This window comes from Musa acuminata, chromosome BXJ3-3 (assembly GCF_036884655.1).
Source record: "Musa acuminata AAA Group cultivar baxijiao chromosome BXJ3-3, Cavendish_Baxijiao_AAA, whole genome shotgun sequence".
NCBI lineage: Eukaryota > Viridiplantae > Streptophyta > Magnoliopsida > Zingiberales > Musaceae > Musa > Musa acuminata.
The window spans coordinates 7,141,406-7,159,168 of record NC_088351.1 but is presented as its reverse complement, the minus strand read 5'-3'; the positions used below and the strand labels follow the sequence as shown (position 1 = coordinate 7,159,168).

Sequence of the window (17,763 nt, the reverse complement as noted above, 5' to 3'; positions counted from 1 at the left end):
GCAGTATCATCATCAAGATAGATGGTTTTGGGCTTTTAGCAACAGAGATCTGTGGAATGTTAGATTCTGTTGACAAGATGATAAAACACAGATACTATATTATCATTTTTTTTCCTTCTCCTAGATGATAAAACATAGATGCTACATGACGATGATATCATTTTTTTTCTTTTAGAACTGGTGAAGATCGTGTCATGAGATTTGTGTTGCAGATAGCTTCAATATCATCATGAAGATGGATGGTTTTAGCAACAGAGATCTGTGGAATTTTAGATTGTGTTGACAAGATGATAAAACATAGATGATATATTATCAATTTTTTTTCTTCTCCTACTTTGGGAGTCTTGTTTGTGATTTGATGCTGTAAACTCTGGCTTTCTTTTAGAACTGGTGAAGATAGGTGTCATGAGAGTTGTCTGCAGTTGCCACACTAAACTGCAAGTTGATCATGATGTGGGACACATAGCATTATTGAAGGTGGGTGTAAAGGACACCAGAGTTGCAAGTGGTAAAGTGGAGACCAACAATAATTCCAGCCTTGCATCTAAACTCAAGTCGTTCATAAATTGACTTCTGCTCTCTATCCTTTTGCAAAATACTTCCCTCTGTATTGCAGTTTTGACTTTTTTTACCAGGTTTTACAATGCATTAATAGTGTTTTTCCTTTTGACTTTTGAACTTTTTCTTATGCCTCCATATGGTATAAAGAGGTTTTCCACCTTCAGGGATTGAAAATTTGAGAATACACTCAAATTTTACTTTCCATTATTAGTGTTAATGCATATGTTCATGCCTGTGGGTTTCGACAGCAAAATCGTAAAGTCTCAACTATTTTGACAGCAAATAAAAAGAATCCCAAGTCTATTCAAACCTTTTAAATTAAGTTAGTCTATTTTTTGTTAGTAATAATATTCGAAAAAGACTGCAGCGCAATGACCCTCTTGCCCAAAATGTCCAATCAATATCTTGAAATCAGATTCAATTTCAATAAGATTCCTTTGGATTCAATTCAAGAAGTCTTGGTTTCTATCTTGCCTCTCAAAATAAAGAAAATAACAGCCGAATCAGTCAGTTAAACTACTTCAAACTAAGCTTAGATATCCTTTGATCACATTTGGGATGTGTTTGGAAAGAAGGTTGATACCCAAACGGGGTTCCTTCGATCAGATTTGGGATATGTTTGGACAGAAAGTTGATACCCAAATGGAGTTCATACCTGAGCAAAGTATACGGACAATTATTACATGATCAAGCTGCTCACTCATTAATATCATTTTCTACGAATGATAAAGTGATGAGGATAAAATTGGATCCTTAGACTTTTGCTATCAAACAATCAAAATCCATCCAATGAGAGCGAAGGGAAATCCATCAACCTGTCAACTTGGATTTTTTGCTATTGATTTGTAGGAGCAACAAGTTATTGACATAAACATGAAACCAAATATTGAGTGCCCTCCATTTGCAGCAACTACATCAATCAGTCAGTGCCTAGTAATTCTGCTGTGAAGAATCACAGCACTAGGAATTCTTTCTTTCCATAGGGCAGACAATTCTTGAGATCTAACACACAGTTACAACCGTGTCAATAGGTCTATCTTTGATATGAGAGCACAAACCCAGATCGCTAACATGCTTAATGGCTAATGCAATAAACACTGACACACGGCAATCCCAGATCAAAATACATGACAAATCTGTAACAATCACTATCATGCTTAATGGCTAATGCAATGAAAGATAGCAAGGGGTGTGAGGCACCCTTTTGGGCAAACCTCACTACAGAAGACTAACTCTGAAATAGTTTGGATCTGTTTCTCCATCTGATCTCTCATGGGGTTTGAACATTAGAGTCTTTGTGCCTGTCCTCTGAGGATGGCCGGCTCTCTGAACCAGACTGTCGGATTTCCTCAATCCTTTGAATCACCTCTTCTATTCTTGGGCGTCGATCAGGAACCCTAGCAACACAAGCCATTGCAATCTGGAGCATCTGGACCATCTCTTCTTCGGTGTTCTGAGATCCCATTAGCTCTCTGTCAAAAACTTCAGCAGTCCACTCCTCACGCACCACAGATTGGACCCATCGCGGCAGGTCCACAACATCATCATGCCCTTGAGACTGAAGTGGAGCTTTCCCAGTAAGCATCTCGAGCAGGAGGACCCCGAAGCTGTAGATGTCAGACTTCTGAGTGATCTTACGGGCCTCTATGGTTTCAGGTGCACGGTAGCCAACGACGATCCGAGAGGGCTTGGCAGGAAGGTTCATTAGGACCATGAGGCCATAATCTGAGACAACGGGTTTAAGATCTTGATTCAGGAGGATGTTGGATGATTTGATGTTGCCATGAGCCAACTTTGCACCACCTTTAGAATGTATATGTGCAATGCCATAAGCTGTTCCAAGTATGATCTTCACTCTCGAATCCCAGTCCAATGCGGGCCTATCGGTGCCCCTGGTCCCTGTTCATCATTTCTCAATGAAATAACAAAAAGACCTACAATTATGAACAGACAAGCTTCTGATTTTCTTTTGTTTAATTTACTAGCACCTCATGCAATTGGAAGGAAACAATAGCTAGTTCATCTTAACTACTCCAAAGGTGTCACAAAGAAACAAAAGAGAACAAATAACTCCGAGAAACTTTAGAATTCAGGCTTGAAGTGCATCAGCTACTCTTACTCAATACTGACTATACATTAGTTACAGGCCTGACTCAAAAGCGAAAAAGATTATTAAATAAAGGAACAATGCATTGATTCCTAAACCTAACCTTAGAAGCAAATTATCCTAAGGACTTCAGAAATCATAACATTCTGAAGCCTCATTTAATTTGTATACTGGAGTACTGGGAGAAAAAAAAAAAGACCTAACGGCATCACCCAAGAAAAGTGGTTTGAGATTCCCCAAGCCTTTGTTTCTTGGTTTTGAGGCCTTTGTGAGAGGCAGGAAATGAGACTCTTGTAAGACTAGGTTCTAATACATTATTTCCACCCTTACAAAAATGATCTACTTCCTTTTGTAAGATAAAGGAAAATAGAAATGAAACTAAAGGGCCCCTACCCCGAGTAGTTACTTTTTGGACAATTGAAGGATGCATGTCTTCTAACATATATTTACAACAACGGAGATCTTTTAAGGGAGATATTTTATCTTCTAAAATAAAAGGCACATTGTTCAATACATTTGATACTTATGGGGCTGAAAAATGTAAATTAGGAAGTGAACAATCACAATTCAACTAAGCTTCTTCCCATTGGCTAAAAAAATATTACCCAAAAAATGTGTCCCATGTGATAGTTTCCACATTCTTGAACCTGAGACTAGGCAGTATCTCCAATCATACTAGTCACTTCAAAAATTGGGTTGATGCTACCAAATAGGAAGTACAACATATACATCAAAAGAATTAGAAAACTAAAATTTAGAGTAACATACCATGCAAGAGGGCTGAGAAACTGCCAGTAGGAACATAGTCATAAACTAGAAGCTTCTCATCCTTGGAGTAGTAATAAGCACGAAGAGGGTTAAGATTTGGGTGCTGCCCGACAGTTTCTATCATTTCCATTTGTTGCTCAAATTCTTTCTTTCCCACCACCACCTCCTTCAACCTCTTCACCACTACGGTCATACCATCCTCAAGGGAAGCCTTGTAAGCAGTCCCGTAACTCCCCTTACCAAGGACTTCAGCTGAGGCTTGCAGCAAGTCTTCCAAATCAAAGTTATAAGTGCATCCCTCAAAATAAACCAGCTTATTCCTCTCAGCAGCTTGAACTCCACTACTATACTCCTCTCTGGGCTTTTCACCCCTTCCGCCACCTGAACTCTTCCCCTTCGAATCTCCACCACTTTTTCTCTCTTTCCTCTTAAAGAAACATACAAAAAGCAAAATTGCAAACAGAAGCAGTACAGCCAACCCTCCAGCAGCAATTGCAATTATCAACCCTGAATTTGTTTTCTTCCTGGAGCTTTTCTCATGATTCTCAGGAAATGTTGGTTGGGGTGCCAAAGAAGGGTTATAAGGTGAAGGTGAAGGGAGAACTGCAGCGCATTGGGGTAGAGGAGGACCACAAAGGTGAGGGTTTCCAGTGAATGAACCATTCGGGAACCTTTGCAAGGAAAAGGGAATGGAACCATTCAGATTGTTATCGCTGAAATTCAAATGTTTCAGCTTTGGGAGCTTGAGATCAGGAATTGGTCCAGAAAAAAGGTTGTTCTGCAGATTTAGGACAGAAAGTTGAGAGAGATTCTGAATTCTTGTAGGAATTTCTCCAGTCAAGAAGTTATAGGAGAGATCAAGAGACTCAAGGGCAGAAGGGAGTGAAGTTGGTAATTCCCCTGAGAAGCTATTGTGCTGAAGATAGAGAAACTTTAGGGAGGGAAGCGAAAAGATATCAGACGGAAGATTTCCAGTGAGGCGATTCGATCGTAGGCTTAAGACTCGGAGATGGTCAAGCTTGCCAAGTGTGTTTGCCGGAATTGAGCCATAAAGTCCAATCCCTGGCAATCGAAGGGCAAGGACATGAGTCCGGTCTAGTGAACAAGTAACACCAACCCAAGTAGAACAGATTGAATTGTTGGAATTCCACTTAAGCTTACTGCTATGGTGAATTGAATTTGCAAAAGCAATAAGAACTTCCTTATCTGAACTTAAGTCAGCAGTGACAGCACTCAGAAAGAATAGAACGATGACAAGAACAGGAAGACTTGCAAATGAAAAACATCTATGCTTGGGCTGATCCATGGCTACTCTTCTGAATCGGGACATGGACGAATACTTTGATTATTTGCGAGCATGCTTCCTGGCCTGTTTCACTGATAGAAGAACAAGTAAGCAATGGAAGAAAAGAAAATAGAGTGTATTGTATTTATCTACAAATACAAAAGATATCCTCCAAATATGGAGCCTTCTTTGACAAGCATAAGCAAACAAGTGCAGATACAGCATCCAAAGGAAAGAGATGGCAAAAGCAAAAAAAGCAACTTGACCCCAAACTTTTCTTTAAAATTAAGATTTGTTCTTGCAATTTTTATATTTAGATCAATCCCGACACCTAGAATAAAATAAAGTAGAAGAAGCAACTTAGTAATTAATATATTTTAAGTTAGAAATCTTGAGTTGGAAGAACATTCAGCTGGACAAAAACCTAAATAAAACAATTTGCCAGAAAAGATTATTTTTTCAGAAGTGGGGAGGTAAGCATTTGCTTACATTAAGAAAAGATGCAGTCCTACTTTTGCAATTTTATCTAGGATGGGGCCATTACAGTCATCACTTTCCCAATGTAGCATTCAGTGAAGACACGTTCTCTTCACCACTATCTCCTCATGGCTCCAGATGATTTTAGTGCTGGGCACAATGAGATTGCACAAAAAGCAAGGCTCAACAAGAAGCAAGCCAACAACATCACCCAAATACATCTAGTTTTGGAAGGGAGACATGTGCAAATAAAATTTCTCAAAAAGAAGCTTTGCGGTAAATTTTGATTGATCTCAACAGAAATATTGCCAAATTTATGATCAAACAATGCCTCATATAAAATATATTGAAAATACATCTCAGGTGCTGTGGCGAAGGTTCTCCACAGTCACTGATGGTTGGCATAGTTAGCTAGGCCACTCTGAAAGAAAACACAAACGTATAAAGAGAAAGCGACATGCTTTCTGGAAAGGGCACTGTTAAAAAGAAAACAAAAGTTCCCCTATTTTATTTAGCAGCACTTAAGACACAGATTAGAGGAGACTGATATGTTTGATTAGCCGCAAGAAAAACCAAAAGGTATCAGCAGAAAAAGAAAACAACAGCTCAGCAATGCTTTTGTTAAAGAGCAACAGATCCGAATTCGCCATATCTACTTTTCTTGTACTTAATGAAGCAGCTTGAAACAAAGACTGCCAAAAGAAATTTGGGTCCAAAAGGGCTTCCACAAAGCAAAAAACAAAAGCAGAAACATGTTCCCTCGTCAAAAGAATAAAGAGGGAAAAAAGGAGACTAGGTGACAAGTAAGATAATTTTATCTATTAACAATATCAAACGATCCCAAGCGAACATTTTTAGCATAACTATGAACAGAGTACTAGCATCAAAGCCCTAACTTCACATGCCTCAGAAGAACAAGGACGGGCCTTTTCCTTTACTGCTGAACAGATTATATGTAAACCCCCATGATTCTTCCATTATGGAAGCACTCTGCTCAAAGATTAACAAACAAGTGGTTGACTTCAGAAGCGAAAGCGGAAGCAGGACTCATTATTACTTGAAGACACTAAGCAGAACCAGATTCCAACATAAAAAAACCCACACAAAAGCTCCGAAATAAGAAAAAAGAATATAAAATAGGAGCAAAGTTCCCCAAAACTACAGCCCAATGGCATTAATTTCCGCTAAATACGGCTCAAAATCCACAACTAAAACTAAAAACGCAGCTCAAAGTCAAGCTTTAATCACATTAGCCGACTACATAACACTTAGAGCCACCCCATTTCTCCAAAAACAAGCCGCTACCGGTTGCTACATCCCGGAACGACTGACTACTTGTACAAGATAAGAACTTTAGCGACGTGGAAACAAGCGGACAGAAATTTTACCTCACCACTAACATCAGATGCTCGAAACTCTGTTAACAATCCCACCTTTGAAGCCACAAACCCGTCATAGCAGCTGAACTCAAACAATAACCAGGAACACAGATTTCTAACGCAGCTCCGACAACCCACAAATTGATCTCATCAAACCCGTGTCTGGAGGCTCTCAGCAAGATGAGTTCCCCATGAAAGTTGGAACCGAGGCTGCATTCGTCCGATTACGTACTCGTTTTCGGGGATGAACGCGGAGGAGGTGGAAAGATTTGGCGTGGCTTCGACGCCGGCGGAAACAGCGATCAGAGGTGACGGGGAGAGCACTTAAAGCAGCGGTAACAGGAAAAGCCCTTCCCATTCGTACGAATCACGAAATTACCCTCATCATATGCCTTGCATGTGTCGAAGGAAGGCGTCGGAGGACCACTAGGTTCTGGCGTTTGATCAGAGCCGTCAGATTTGAATCAGACGACAGTAACTCAGTTATTCAATGAGGTTATTTAATAAGACCCGAGTTCCAGACCGTGGGAACCTATCGCGACCAAACAACGTTGCCCGTCAACGTACCTCAAATAAAAAAGTGAATTTTGGTGGATCCCGCAATTAGTGTTTCTTAATTTCCAATCGTGATTCGGGTAGATGTTTCCGCCTGTGAGCTTAGGTACATGTTGATGCTATTGCATTCAAGGGTATAGTGTAGACGTTTGGTACGCATTAATATCTCTGCGTACGCGCAAAATTGAACTCTTCGGGCATGCCATCCACGTGGGATTCACGTGAGTTTCATTTTTCACCTACTTAAATATAATAAAAAAATATAAAATATTTAATCAGTCCTTGAAAAACCGTATATATATATATATATATATATATATATATATATATATATATATATATCCTTTTAGAGTTTGGAAATAATATAATCATCATTATAAAAATATATTATAATATATATAGCTCCAAATATTAAGATACTTAGCCATTAATATTCATTCAAGAAAATTCAAGTTAACTATTTTTAGTTGTGATTGATATAAGTTTCTTTGAGTTAAAGAAGTATATAATCGTTAAAATAATAAAATTCTAATATTTTTTAATATAATAATCAATTATAATTGATTATTAAGTGTCAAATAAGAGTATGACGTTTAATATAATGAAATAAAAATATTTTTTTAAAAAATAATTAAATAATGATAACTAATAATTAAATAATTCAAGGTCTTAGGTATTGGTGATATATTTACTTTAGAAGTTAAAATTTTGACTTTGAAGGAATATATATGTAGATGTAATTTTGCCAACAAAAAAAAAAGGAAAAAGAAAATATCATGACATCAATTTATATAGTTAGAACTCACTTTAATCCACACATCTTGGCTTGTCCTAATTGGTGCAAGATTGTGATGAGTTAGTACATCATGCTGATTTTGAGCATTGCAGCTCCTTCATCTGTCCACCTTCAGTTTGTACCGTCTCTAACTCTTTCAAGCTCATTTACTTCCCTGTTTTGTATTTTTTTTCTCCCTTCTCTTTATCTCTATCACTACAAATATTACAAATGAACAGTAATCCTTATTCTTGTTGTCCAAAAAAAAAATCTAATGAGTATTTTAGCAGGTAGAGCATTAAAGGCCTTCCCCATTACATTACATATTCATGAAGCTTCTACTTAAAGACTGTACACTTTGAAGTGAACCTATGCACCTGAGTGAAATATTTTTGAGCAAGGCCATCATTCATCAATGCTGGTTTGATAGCTTGCAGATAAATAGGGTCATCATGTCAACCTCTCTCCAATTTATACATGTATGGTCTGCAAAGACCATACATCTATAAAGTATCATTTTTATCATTCATAAAAATGATAAGTTATAAGTATGGTCTGCAAGGACAAAATCATCAAGGAACATCAGGGATTGTCACATGCTCAAGAGGCATGCTTTTGTATAGGAGATGGAGGTTACTGGTTCCAAATAGCAGTGTGTCCCTAGTGGAATCATGATGTGGGGATCATGTTATGGTTCAATGATGATCATAATGCTATCAAAAGCAAAAGCATGAACATGTTGGGGTTGGCTCAAGTCACATTTGACCTTCCTTGGCTGCCAAAGAACTCTTGTTCTCCATTTCTTGCACCAGGATTCCAAGTCTAGTGTCCATCTTTCAAGCATTGAATGAAGGCCAATGCCCTCAGCATGCTCCTACAAATTTCAAATTGTGATCATGATGCATATGAAATGCTATTTGTGTTCAAATGAGAGAGAGAGAGAGAGAGAGAGAGATGATGATGATGATGCAGAAGAGCTAAGTTGTTCTGCTTGTTCAGATTCTAACAAGAGTATAATATATGTCAATGTTCTTTTACAATCACTACTTCAACATATTGTAATGTGGATTTTAGGTGCTACAAGGGAATCTTACATATTCTAATACATCCAATTCTCAAATAATAATACTTCATGGCACTGTCCAAAGGATTCTTAGATTGTGTTGGGCAAAGTTTCATTGGTCCAAGCATAATGCAACCACCATAAATAAATTAAAGCATCTTCTTTGGCTTTTACTCTTCTGGGCAAGATTTGTGATGGAATACAGGCAAAGCAGCCATCATTGAGCAAACAGCCAGAGGACAGCAGTGGTTACATTTAATTGTGATTGGACATCCTTCCTTCCATCACTATGTGTCAGACAGTTCTGAAGTGGTCCAAAGGTTTCATATTTATCTATCTGCTTCTGTGCCAAACTGTATCATTTACTTTGGATGCATTCTGTAATTTTCACTCTATGATGCATCAAAGCCATGACTATTTTGCAGTTCAGCCTCTTGGCCTGAGTCAGAAATTAAGCTCCAAATAAGTTTTCACATAAAAAAAAATAATTATGTTTTAAGATGGGATAATAATAAATAAATAAATAAATGAATATATATATATATATATATATATATATATATATATATATGTATATATCATTTCACATTACCATTGTACTTCTCTGGAAACTTCTAGTTTCTTAAAATTATTATGTCTCTGGTTGTAGAGTTATTGGATTGTTAACACTATCAACTATATGAAGTTAATATGATCTAATTATTTAAGAAAAAAATCTTTTGAAATCTCAGGGAAAAAGAAAGCAAACCTATGAGAAGCTCTATGCTTTTAGTAATAGAATTAACCTTTTTTTTTCTGAACTGGCAGAAAATAGATGTTGTTACCAATGATCCAACCAGCCTAGTGTAGGCCATTGGTTGGGGACAAAATTTAGTGCAAGATTCTTTTCAGCTTCTGGATAAAACATCAAAACAATGTGGAAGTGGAAATATATGAAACTTTACCTTGTTTCTTCATAATTGTGCATCACTTTGACGCAAGAAGAAAAAACTGAAAGACCACTTACAAGGACAGTGTGGAGTCACATCCATTTCTATTCCTTCCAGCAAATATATTCTTTCCAGCACCTACTTAAAGCATCTCTAAACCTTCAATATTCTCTTGAAATCTATTTGATTTTGAGTTCCCAGCATCTGTTTTGTAGGATGACCTGCATACGTCATATTTCAGAGACTCTTCTTAGTTAATAAAAGTTTCTTCTTATTTGGAAAAAAAAAAAGGTATTTGAAAGTGCTTATGACAGGATATTCTCATTCATTATGGCTGACTTACCTGTTTATTACAATATATCTCAGTTAATTACTGAGGAGGCATTGGCTTGAAATGTTCTCCATCTGGGAAGCTATATATGAAGGAAGTTTTTGATTATTAAGAACTATGAAATGTTCCAAGTGAGATCTCTCTTCATTGAATTGGTATCAAGTTCCTGCAGGAATCACTGGTTACTGGAGATAAGAGCTTACAGATCGAACACAGACGGTGCTTCCCTTTCGCAGGATGGAGGCATGGGATTTGTCATCGGAAGGCAGCAATACTTCCAAGGCCAAACTACTGTGCACTGTGAAACTCTTGCCGTCAGATTTGGCCTGCAATCATCAATTTCAAGAAATATCACCAATCTATCGATCGAAACTGACTCCTCTACCATTGTTGATATGCTGATCGAAGACAGGGAAAACTCCTTGGGCCATTGCTCGCACCATAAGACATCGAGGAGCTGCTACACCAACTACACTCGTATACCATTACCCATTCTCTGGACTGATTCATTGTCTTTCCCTCGGGCCAAAGCTTACCTCTTTTCTATATGATGAACTCCATAGGTCTTATTGTCGAACTTTTCTTTAATTCTGTACTCATGTCCTGATTAAGAGCTGGAATTTCTTCTTTTTTAAGCGCAGATTCATGCAGATATCATTAGCCGTGTCTGCTGATGTATATAATTTCTCAGCTGAATGTCTTGGTGAATCAAATGAGAGAAAATTCTGTTGTGATCTTAGCAGTTTGCCATCACTGATTTCATTGAACCAAGTATCGAAAATTTTCTTATCGAATATAATTGTGTGTGTGTGTGTGAAAATATTCTTAGTTCTACCTTCTTTTATGAAATAGCAGAGAATGATCTCTCAGTTCTTCAAACTCTGCTAGCAATTGGATTCAGTGGGCATTACTGTTGCTGCAATCTAGTAATTACTCTCTCTAACAAGTTAGCCACCAAAACTACCAAAGCAATCATCCCTTGATCAAGATCACTTCTGATCCCAGAGTGCCTGAAACATATCACCAAATACATTTCACCGTCTTGATTACTATTTAATGCCTGAAACATATCCTGGAAGAAGGATTTAGCGGTATAATCCATTTGAACTTATGTGCTTACAGGCCAACACAATCTTTATTCCGCTGGCATCAAATTGTAAGCCATCATCACATGAAAAGGTCAACTACTCGGACGTTGCAAGCATAGATATAGAGAGAGGTTGACTTGTCACAGAGGCCCGAAAGGTTCAGGAAGCTGCCCGAACCTGTAGTCGAACAGTGGTCTCTGATGACTCTTATCTTCCGTGCTGTGCAGCCAATTCATGTTCTTGGAATCCTCTTTCAGCAGAATCGCATCGCACCGTGAGCTCTCGTAGAGATCCAGCTTGCACTCTCTTTCCATGAAAGGCTCATTTGGAGGTCTGACGGCAAGATCCCCATTGCTCATTGCAGCTCCGTTGCAGTCAGCTGCTACTGAGCGACCGGGCCGTAGTTTCTGGACGGCGGAACGAATGCTTTGAGGGAAGAGTGCGGCGCCACGCAGGCCGCCCATGCTTTGCCGGATGTCCTACAAGAAGTTTGCAGTCTGTGAAATCTAATGCCGGATTCTTGATGGTACGACCGGATTTGGATTGGAGGAGGAGCTAACCATATGCTTGAGCGCCATGTCCATTGACTTCTTGGAGATGGAACGGCCGAAGCCCGCGGTGTTCTCCGTCGGTGAAGCGGGCTTTGTAGGTCTCCGAGCTGCAGGCTCTGACGCCAATGATTTCTTGTTGTCAGCTGCCTTCACCTCGTTCACCCTGTTGCCCATCCGATTACCTGATGAGTTCTCCTGAAGCCTGCCTCTGGCGATGACAGGTGAGGACGACTGCCTGCGGGCCGCACTCACCGCAGCAGCGGCCTCGGAGTTCGAAGTTGCTCGAACCGCCAAAGCCGTCCCCGGTCGCTGCCTGCCGGCGGAGACGGCTCGTTCGGGCACCTTCGTCCGAAGATTCGGTGGCGCTTCAGACGGAATGTCAGGGACAGTTCGGGCTCGTGGCGCCGGGGAGCTCGGACACATTACGGGACTGGATTTCCTGTTGTTTGTGGCAGGAACGCGGCCGACGGAGGCCGAGCGGGTTATCGCTGGAGCCGCGGCTGGCGTCGTCGCCGCGCGACGAATAGGAGTTGACGGTCGAGTTGCTGCGGCGCTCGAGCTGGAGTTTGAGGTATTGGAGGGAGCCTGAGGTCGAACAGTTGGCGCCGCAGGCCGAAAACTCTGAGACGGCCGTGGCTTATCCATGGAAGAAGGCAGGGATGGTCTGGCTTTGACAGGGGTCGGTGACCGTGACGGTGCTGATTGAGTTGAGCGAGTAGCAGGGGTTGTAGGTTTGGAAGTGACCGAGGCCGTGCTGGTGTCGAGGACCGCCGTCCTGCTGTTGTTGGATAAGTATGTGGAGGACGAGTATGCGTTGGACATGGAAGACCGTGTGGTCGAGCTGCTTCTCGCAGGCTTCGCAGAGTTGGCATTCTCTGACCGAGACACAGAGAGCTGCAGGAGAAATCACCACGGGAGATTGTTGAGCTTGATCTGAAGAAAGTCCTAATGCAAAATCTGAATTGACCATAACATGGAACACAAACAGCTCACCCTCGAAGCTTTGTCAGTTGACGCTGATCTAGGATTGGATCTGCAACCTGGATTTGCTCTAGATTTTTGGTCGTCAGTAGCTTTCGAGAAAGTAAAGAGAGGAGTTCCAGGAGGAGTGAGAAGCCTGTCAGCATGCAATTCAGATCAGACTTGCAGTTAGCTTCACAAGTCTTCAATTCAGTGTTGTGTTTGTCCTACCGTCTCGATCAGATCTGACAATCATTTGCTATAACAAGGTTCGTCGGCATGCATCGCGTAAAAATCTAGATAGATCCTGACTGAAATCATTCTAAAAACTCGAACTTAAAATGGTCTCTTACTCTCTTCAACACTAGATTATGTTCACAACCTTTTCTTGGCCTTTTTTTCCTCGTACCTTAATATGAGAATTTGGTGTATTTCTGGTTAAATGCAGCATGGTATTGCTGCAAAGAACATATCATTGGAGAGTTAAATGCAGATGAAAAATGCAATCAACTAACTACTAATGTGAATTCATCCAAGTTTGGCATCATTTGAATCTGATAATTGGAAACAGATCTTCTAATCTTATACTCATCGAAACCTCATTGTAGACACTGCAATCTTAGCCAAGAAACTATTAATTTCTTGAAACTTGTGAGAAATGTCTGCTAACTAAAAACTCTGCTGATCTTAGAAATTTAGATCTTGACAAAGAATTAATGCTTGTGATGCAGGCATATCAGAAGTGATAGATACAATAGCTTGGAGAACATATGGAGAACTTGAATCGAAGAAGGGATGGTTTATGATCACTCACCAATCATAATCATGCTTCCCAACATCAGCAGACAAGAGGTCATCCATTCTGCTCTTCATCAAGGATCCCTTTCCTGTTCTTTCTTGTGTGATTGATACTGCAACAGTCACCACAACAACATTTCTCCAAGTAACACAGCAGAACTAAAGTCTTTCTAGATGCTTGAATTTTCAGTAATAGAAAAGAGATTCAGCGAATCAAACATGAAATTTTCAGTAAATCTTTTGTTGTTCAAAGATAGAAGAAGATGCATTAAGTTGAATGGAATCTTTCACACGCAGATCCTCACCTTTCTGATGGTCAGATCCATGATGTGAACTAGCTCTGTTCTGGTGTATCCTCCAGAAGAGATCCAGGCTTTCATCTCCTTCCTTTGTTCCTCCTCCGCAGAACTGCTGCACGTTCCTCCCTCCCGTCGGTGGCCCTGTCCCTGTCCTGTTCATCTGTCGAAAGCATCAAAGTGGGTACCAAGTGTGATGCAAGTTGCTTCAGTTGCATGTCTTCATTCCATCTTCTCTGACACCAGAAGTCCTTGAGAGAAAGAGAAATAAGGTAAGGAGGAATTCTCCTCAGATCTGAGTGTGAGAGGGTGGCAAGGAAGGACCATTAAATGGATCAGAGAAAAAACTGTGATAAAGCATGTGTACTTTAATCTTTTCTGCTACCTTCTCTACACTGTAAACTGATTCCCACACCTTTTATGCCTTCTCAAAGTTTTACCAGAGCTTCCTGGTTTGTCTTGTTCATGTGATGTCCAACTGTTCTCCAATGACATTGGATTATGTTGCATGAATATAGGGAAAATTTTCTTGGTGGTGCTGTTTTGTCAACCTCACTGCTGACAATTGAGGCCTATCAGACTGACAGATATCTGAAACCTTTGCAATAAGAGCTGTGCAATCAAGAGATTGGAAATTAATGTTTTAGTGGTCTAGATGATGGTAGTTGGACCTTATTGGGATTCTTCCCCAGAGAGAATTGAATATTTATCTTTTTGTTGTGAATCTGTGCTTGTGAATGGAGTTTAATTTGCAGTGATCATCCAGAGATAACTGAGAACTATTAGGATCAAATGGCAAAAATAATTACAGGGTTTCCCCACTAGTTGTCAAGATGAAGTCTAAAAAGTGCTGGAGATGAACACAAACAAGTTTGTGACTTTTACTGGAATGGTTAAGAATGCTCTTCCTCTGGGCAGTTCTATCTCTATTTCCTGATATGACTTCCTTTGGCAACCTCCAGTGAGCTTTCAAGAAGCTGCTGAGAGTGTTTATCAGTCCATCCACAGTGGTTGAGACTTGGTGAAAGGGAGAAGGAGGACAACCAATGATGGGATCATGATAAGTAGGACAAGGAACCATTTAGGTTCAAGCACCTTGATGACACTTCGTGATCCACCTTCTTATGGCACTGGGGGAGGCTTCCTTAGTCCTCAGGTCTCAAGGTCACAGACATGTTCATGTGCCATGTCTCTATCTCACAGTGTCCTCATTTAGTGAATCATTTGGAGCTCAGACTGGACCAGTGTGGTCCATTGAGTTAAGCCAATTTAATCTCATCTCAGCTGGATGAGTAGCATGAACTGGTTTGTCTACGAAGGAGATCTTAGCCGTTCGATGCTCGTAGGACGGTTCCTGATTGTGACGGCACATGATTGTCTTTTGAGCTCGAGTTTGGTGAATCATTTGTGGGTCAGATTCTCTGCTCATTAAGGAAGAGTTCAAGGCTCCAAACTGAATACAGACCTGCACAAACATGCAATGCATCCTAGGAATCATAATGCTGCAATCAAGATCTGACCCTTTCCAAGTAAAGTGGCAAACTGCTTTCCCTTGATACTGAAAACAAGGTTCAAAAACAGGTTATTCTGAAAGATTGTTCTCAAGATAACTAAGTACTTTTTTGCTCCATGTAATTCAAAGTTGGAAACAGATCGACTGATTAAAAGCTTTCTGCAACTCAGATAGGAATCTAATCTGAAACTTGGTCAAGTTAGAATCTATTAGAGGTAATAGATGAAGAATGAACAGCTTGATGTTGTTTATTGGCAGCCTTGTTCTTGACAATTCAACTGTCTTTGCAAGGTTAGCTTCAGAACTAGAAATCATCACTCGAGATTTTTACTGCCAAGAATTGAGCACATGAATCTGAAGAATCAGTTGCAATGTGTCTCATTTAGCACAGGTTCTTGATGAAAGTGAGTTGATATGCATCAAGGACATCTTTTCTCAAAAGATAAAGGCAAGGCAATGATGGAGATCAGAAACACTGTTCAGAGGACATGATCATGTGGTTTGGGTACATGGAACTTATTTAATGAATGATGTTATAACTTATATATATAATATAATATAATATAATATAATATAATATAATATAATATTATATAAGTGATGGTGTTCTTTGTTTTTTGCCCTGAAGTGTCTCTCATCCTTTCTGTCAAGCTATCTAAACAGACTCTCGAGTCATGTCTCCTATTTTAATTTTTGTCTCGTACCTTAAGAATGAAGCTGACCCTCCAAAGACAATAGGAAAATTGGCGAAAAGAAACTTTTAGCTTAATTATTCAGCTAAAAATAATAATCTCCTATACTTTCATAAAATACTTTGAATTCTTTATATCAAAACAAAAAAAAACTTGTTATCCATTTATCCACCAATGAAAAGTAAACTATATATATATATGTATATATATATATATATATATATATATATATATATATATTCAAGATTATGCACAAAAAGGAGAAAAGATAATTTTGATTTGGAAATAAAAATTTGCACCCCACAAAATTAAAAGCATTTTTTTGACAGATCATATAGCTTGGCATGTAATTGTCTTCTACTGTATATTTTGATGCATCCAGTTTACTAATAAAAATAATAGAATTGGTTATAATGGAGAATCAACTTAATGAGTGTTGATCATAAAACTTCCTCAAAATGAAGAGAAAAAAATTAACAATTAGCATTATCAAGGATCATAACAATATAGGATCTAAGATTCCTCAAAGTTATTATTATGCTGATATCATACTGATTGATAATGTCATTACAGGTGGTGTTCTTGAGGATCAAGGTTGATAGGTCAAGAGTTAGTACACCTCTACCTAAAAGCAAACGACTCAATAAACTTCACACTTAAGTAACTCACTCCTCCCTCTTGTCCTAATATTTCTTCTTACTTTAGATCCTCCTCCATAGCTGCCCAAGGATGTCGATGACTCATCTTCCTTCCCAGACTCTCAATCTCCTATAGAGATAAACCCAACCTACTCATGCTACGTGGGGTACCATTAAACAAAATGTTAAGGTTTTTGAGAAATTTTGAAGCTATGCTTTGGTTCTACTAACATTTTTTCTGATTATTTATTATTTTTATATTCATTTTGTATCCACCTAATTAAGTTTTAATATATTCTGTTATTGTTATTGTTTTTTGTTGAAAAAAACACTTGCTTCTTTGTTCATCAAGATGTGAAAACACAGAATGTGCCACCAACTCTTTGGTGGGCAAAATCACAAGGTCATAATTCGTAAGACTTGTAATCTTAGACATATCACCATCGATAAGGATCGATCTTGTTAGTGAACAAATATGTTATGATCGGTGAGTTACGATTGTGATGTGCTCTTCTTGCTGATCCGATTATAGCACGGCATGACATTAATTGTGACGTATTTTAGACCTAAAATATATTTTATAAAATCTTCTCATCGAAACAAACATATCTTATTAGTTCATCAGTTGTCATAAATTGCATCGTAAGTTAGTTCGATAATGGGTAGAGTTCTTTTTTTCTTTTCCTTCTCATCCGTGAGGAGAGAGAAAGAGAGATTGCACGTGGATACATGATAAGCATTTAATGTTTCTTAGTGCAATTTATATCAATAAATTTTCAGAAAATAATAGAAAGAAGACATGATATTAGTTTTGTTAAAGGCTACGGAAGATATTTTCAAATTTGATCAAATAAACTTTATCAGGAAATAGAGTATTAATTAGGGATATCATCAAAAAAATTATTTCATATAAGTAATTTTTTATTATCTTAAAATATAATTAATAATCATATTATCTTATAAACATAATTCATCATATTTAAAAAAATTATGAATG

General features: G+C 38.7%; 2 protein-coding genes and 1 long non-coding RNA gene across 5 annotated transcripts; 1 reads left to right on the top strand and 2 right to left on the bottom strand.

Annotated features, from left to right (window-relative positions):
* Window positions 1-1,363: 1,363 nt before the first annotated feature.
* LOC135582752 (probable inactive receptor kinase At5g58300) lies at window positions 1,364-6,880 on the bottom strand. Of its 2 annotated transcripts, none has more exons than XM_065144013.1 (3): window positions 6,587-6,880; window positions 3,437-4,813; window positions 1,364-2,460 (listed from the first exon to the last, which is right to left on the bottom strand). In XM_065144013.1, the coding sequence occupies exons 2-3, from the start codon at window positions 4,764-4,766 to the stop codon at window positions 1,832-1,834; spliced, it is 1,959 nt and encodes a 652-aa protein (XP_065000085.1). In that variant the 5' UTR covers window positions 4,767-4,813; window positions 6,587-6,880; the 3' UTR covers window positions 1,364-1,831. The 2 variants fall into 2 exon arrangements, with proteins under 2 accessions (XP_065000085.1, XP_065000086.1); XM_065144014.1 differs by having other exon boundaries at window positions 3,437-4,805.
* Window positions 6,881-11,248: 4,368 nt separating this feature from the next.
* LOC135582750 (uncharacterized) lies at window positions 11,249-14,505 on the bottom strand. Of its 2 annotated transcripts, none has more exons than XM_065141544.1 (6): window positions 14,291-14,505; window positions 13,933-14,174; window positions 13,644-13,740; window positions 12,863-12,986; window positions 11,879-12,763; window positions 11,249-11,797 (listed from the first exon to the last, which is right to left on the bottom strand). In XM_065141544.1, the coding sequence occupies exons 2-6, from the start codon at window positions 14,084-14,086 to the stop codon at window positions 11,459-11,461; spliced, it is 1,599 nt and encodes a 532-aa protein (XP_064997616.1). In that variant the 5' UTR covers window positions 14,087-14,174; window positions 14,291-14,505; the 3' UTR covers window positions 11,249-11,458. The 2 variants fall into 2 exon arrangements, with proteins under 2 accessions (XP_064997616.1, XP_064997615.1); XM_065141543.1 differs by having other exon boundaries at window positions 14,309-14,505.
* On the top strand, window positions 12,966-14,457 carry LOC135632773 (uncharacterized). The gene is made up of 2 exons (XR_010494776.1): window positions 12,966-13,098; window positions 13,561-14,457. It is a non-coding gene; the product is annotated as an uncharacterized LOC135632773 (long non-coding RNA).
* Window positions 14,506-17,763: the final 3,258 nt, after the last annotated feature.

Bases quoted from the DNA above. Each gene is read 5' to 3' on its own strand.
- LOC135582752 (XM_065144013.1), bottom strand. From the start codon at position 4,766: ATGTCCCGATTCAGAAGAGTAGCCATGGATCAGCCCAAGCATAGATGT. The intron at 2,461-3,436 runs GTATGTTACTCT...AATGATGAACAG, and splicing joins TTTCTCAGCCCTCTTGCATG to GGACCAGGGGCACCGATAGG.
- LOC135582750 (XM_065141544.1), bottom strand. From the start codon at position 14,086: ATGAACAGGACAGGGACAGGGCCACCGACGGGAGGGAGGAACGTGCAG. The intron at 13,741-13,932 runs GTGAGGATCTGC...TGACTGTTGCAG, and splicing joins TGGATCTGACCATCAGAAAG to TATCAATCACACAAGAAAGA. The intron at 11,798-11,878 runs GTTAGCTCCTCC...AACTTCTTGTAG, and splicing joins ACATGGCGCTCAAGCATATG to GACATCCGGCAAAGCATGGG.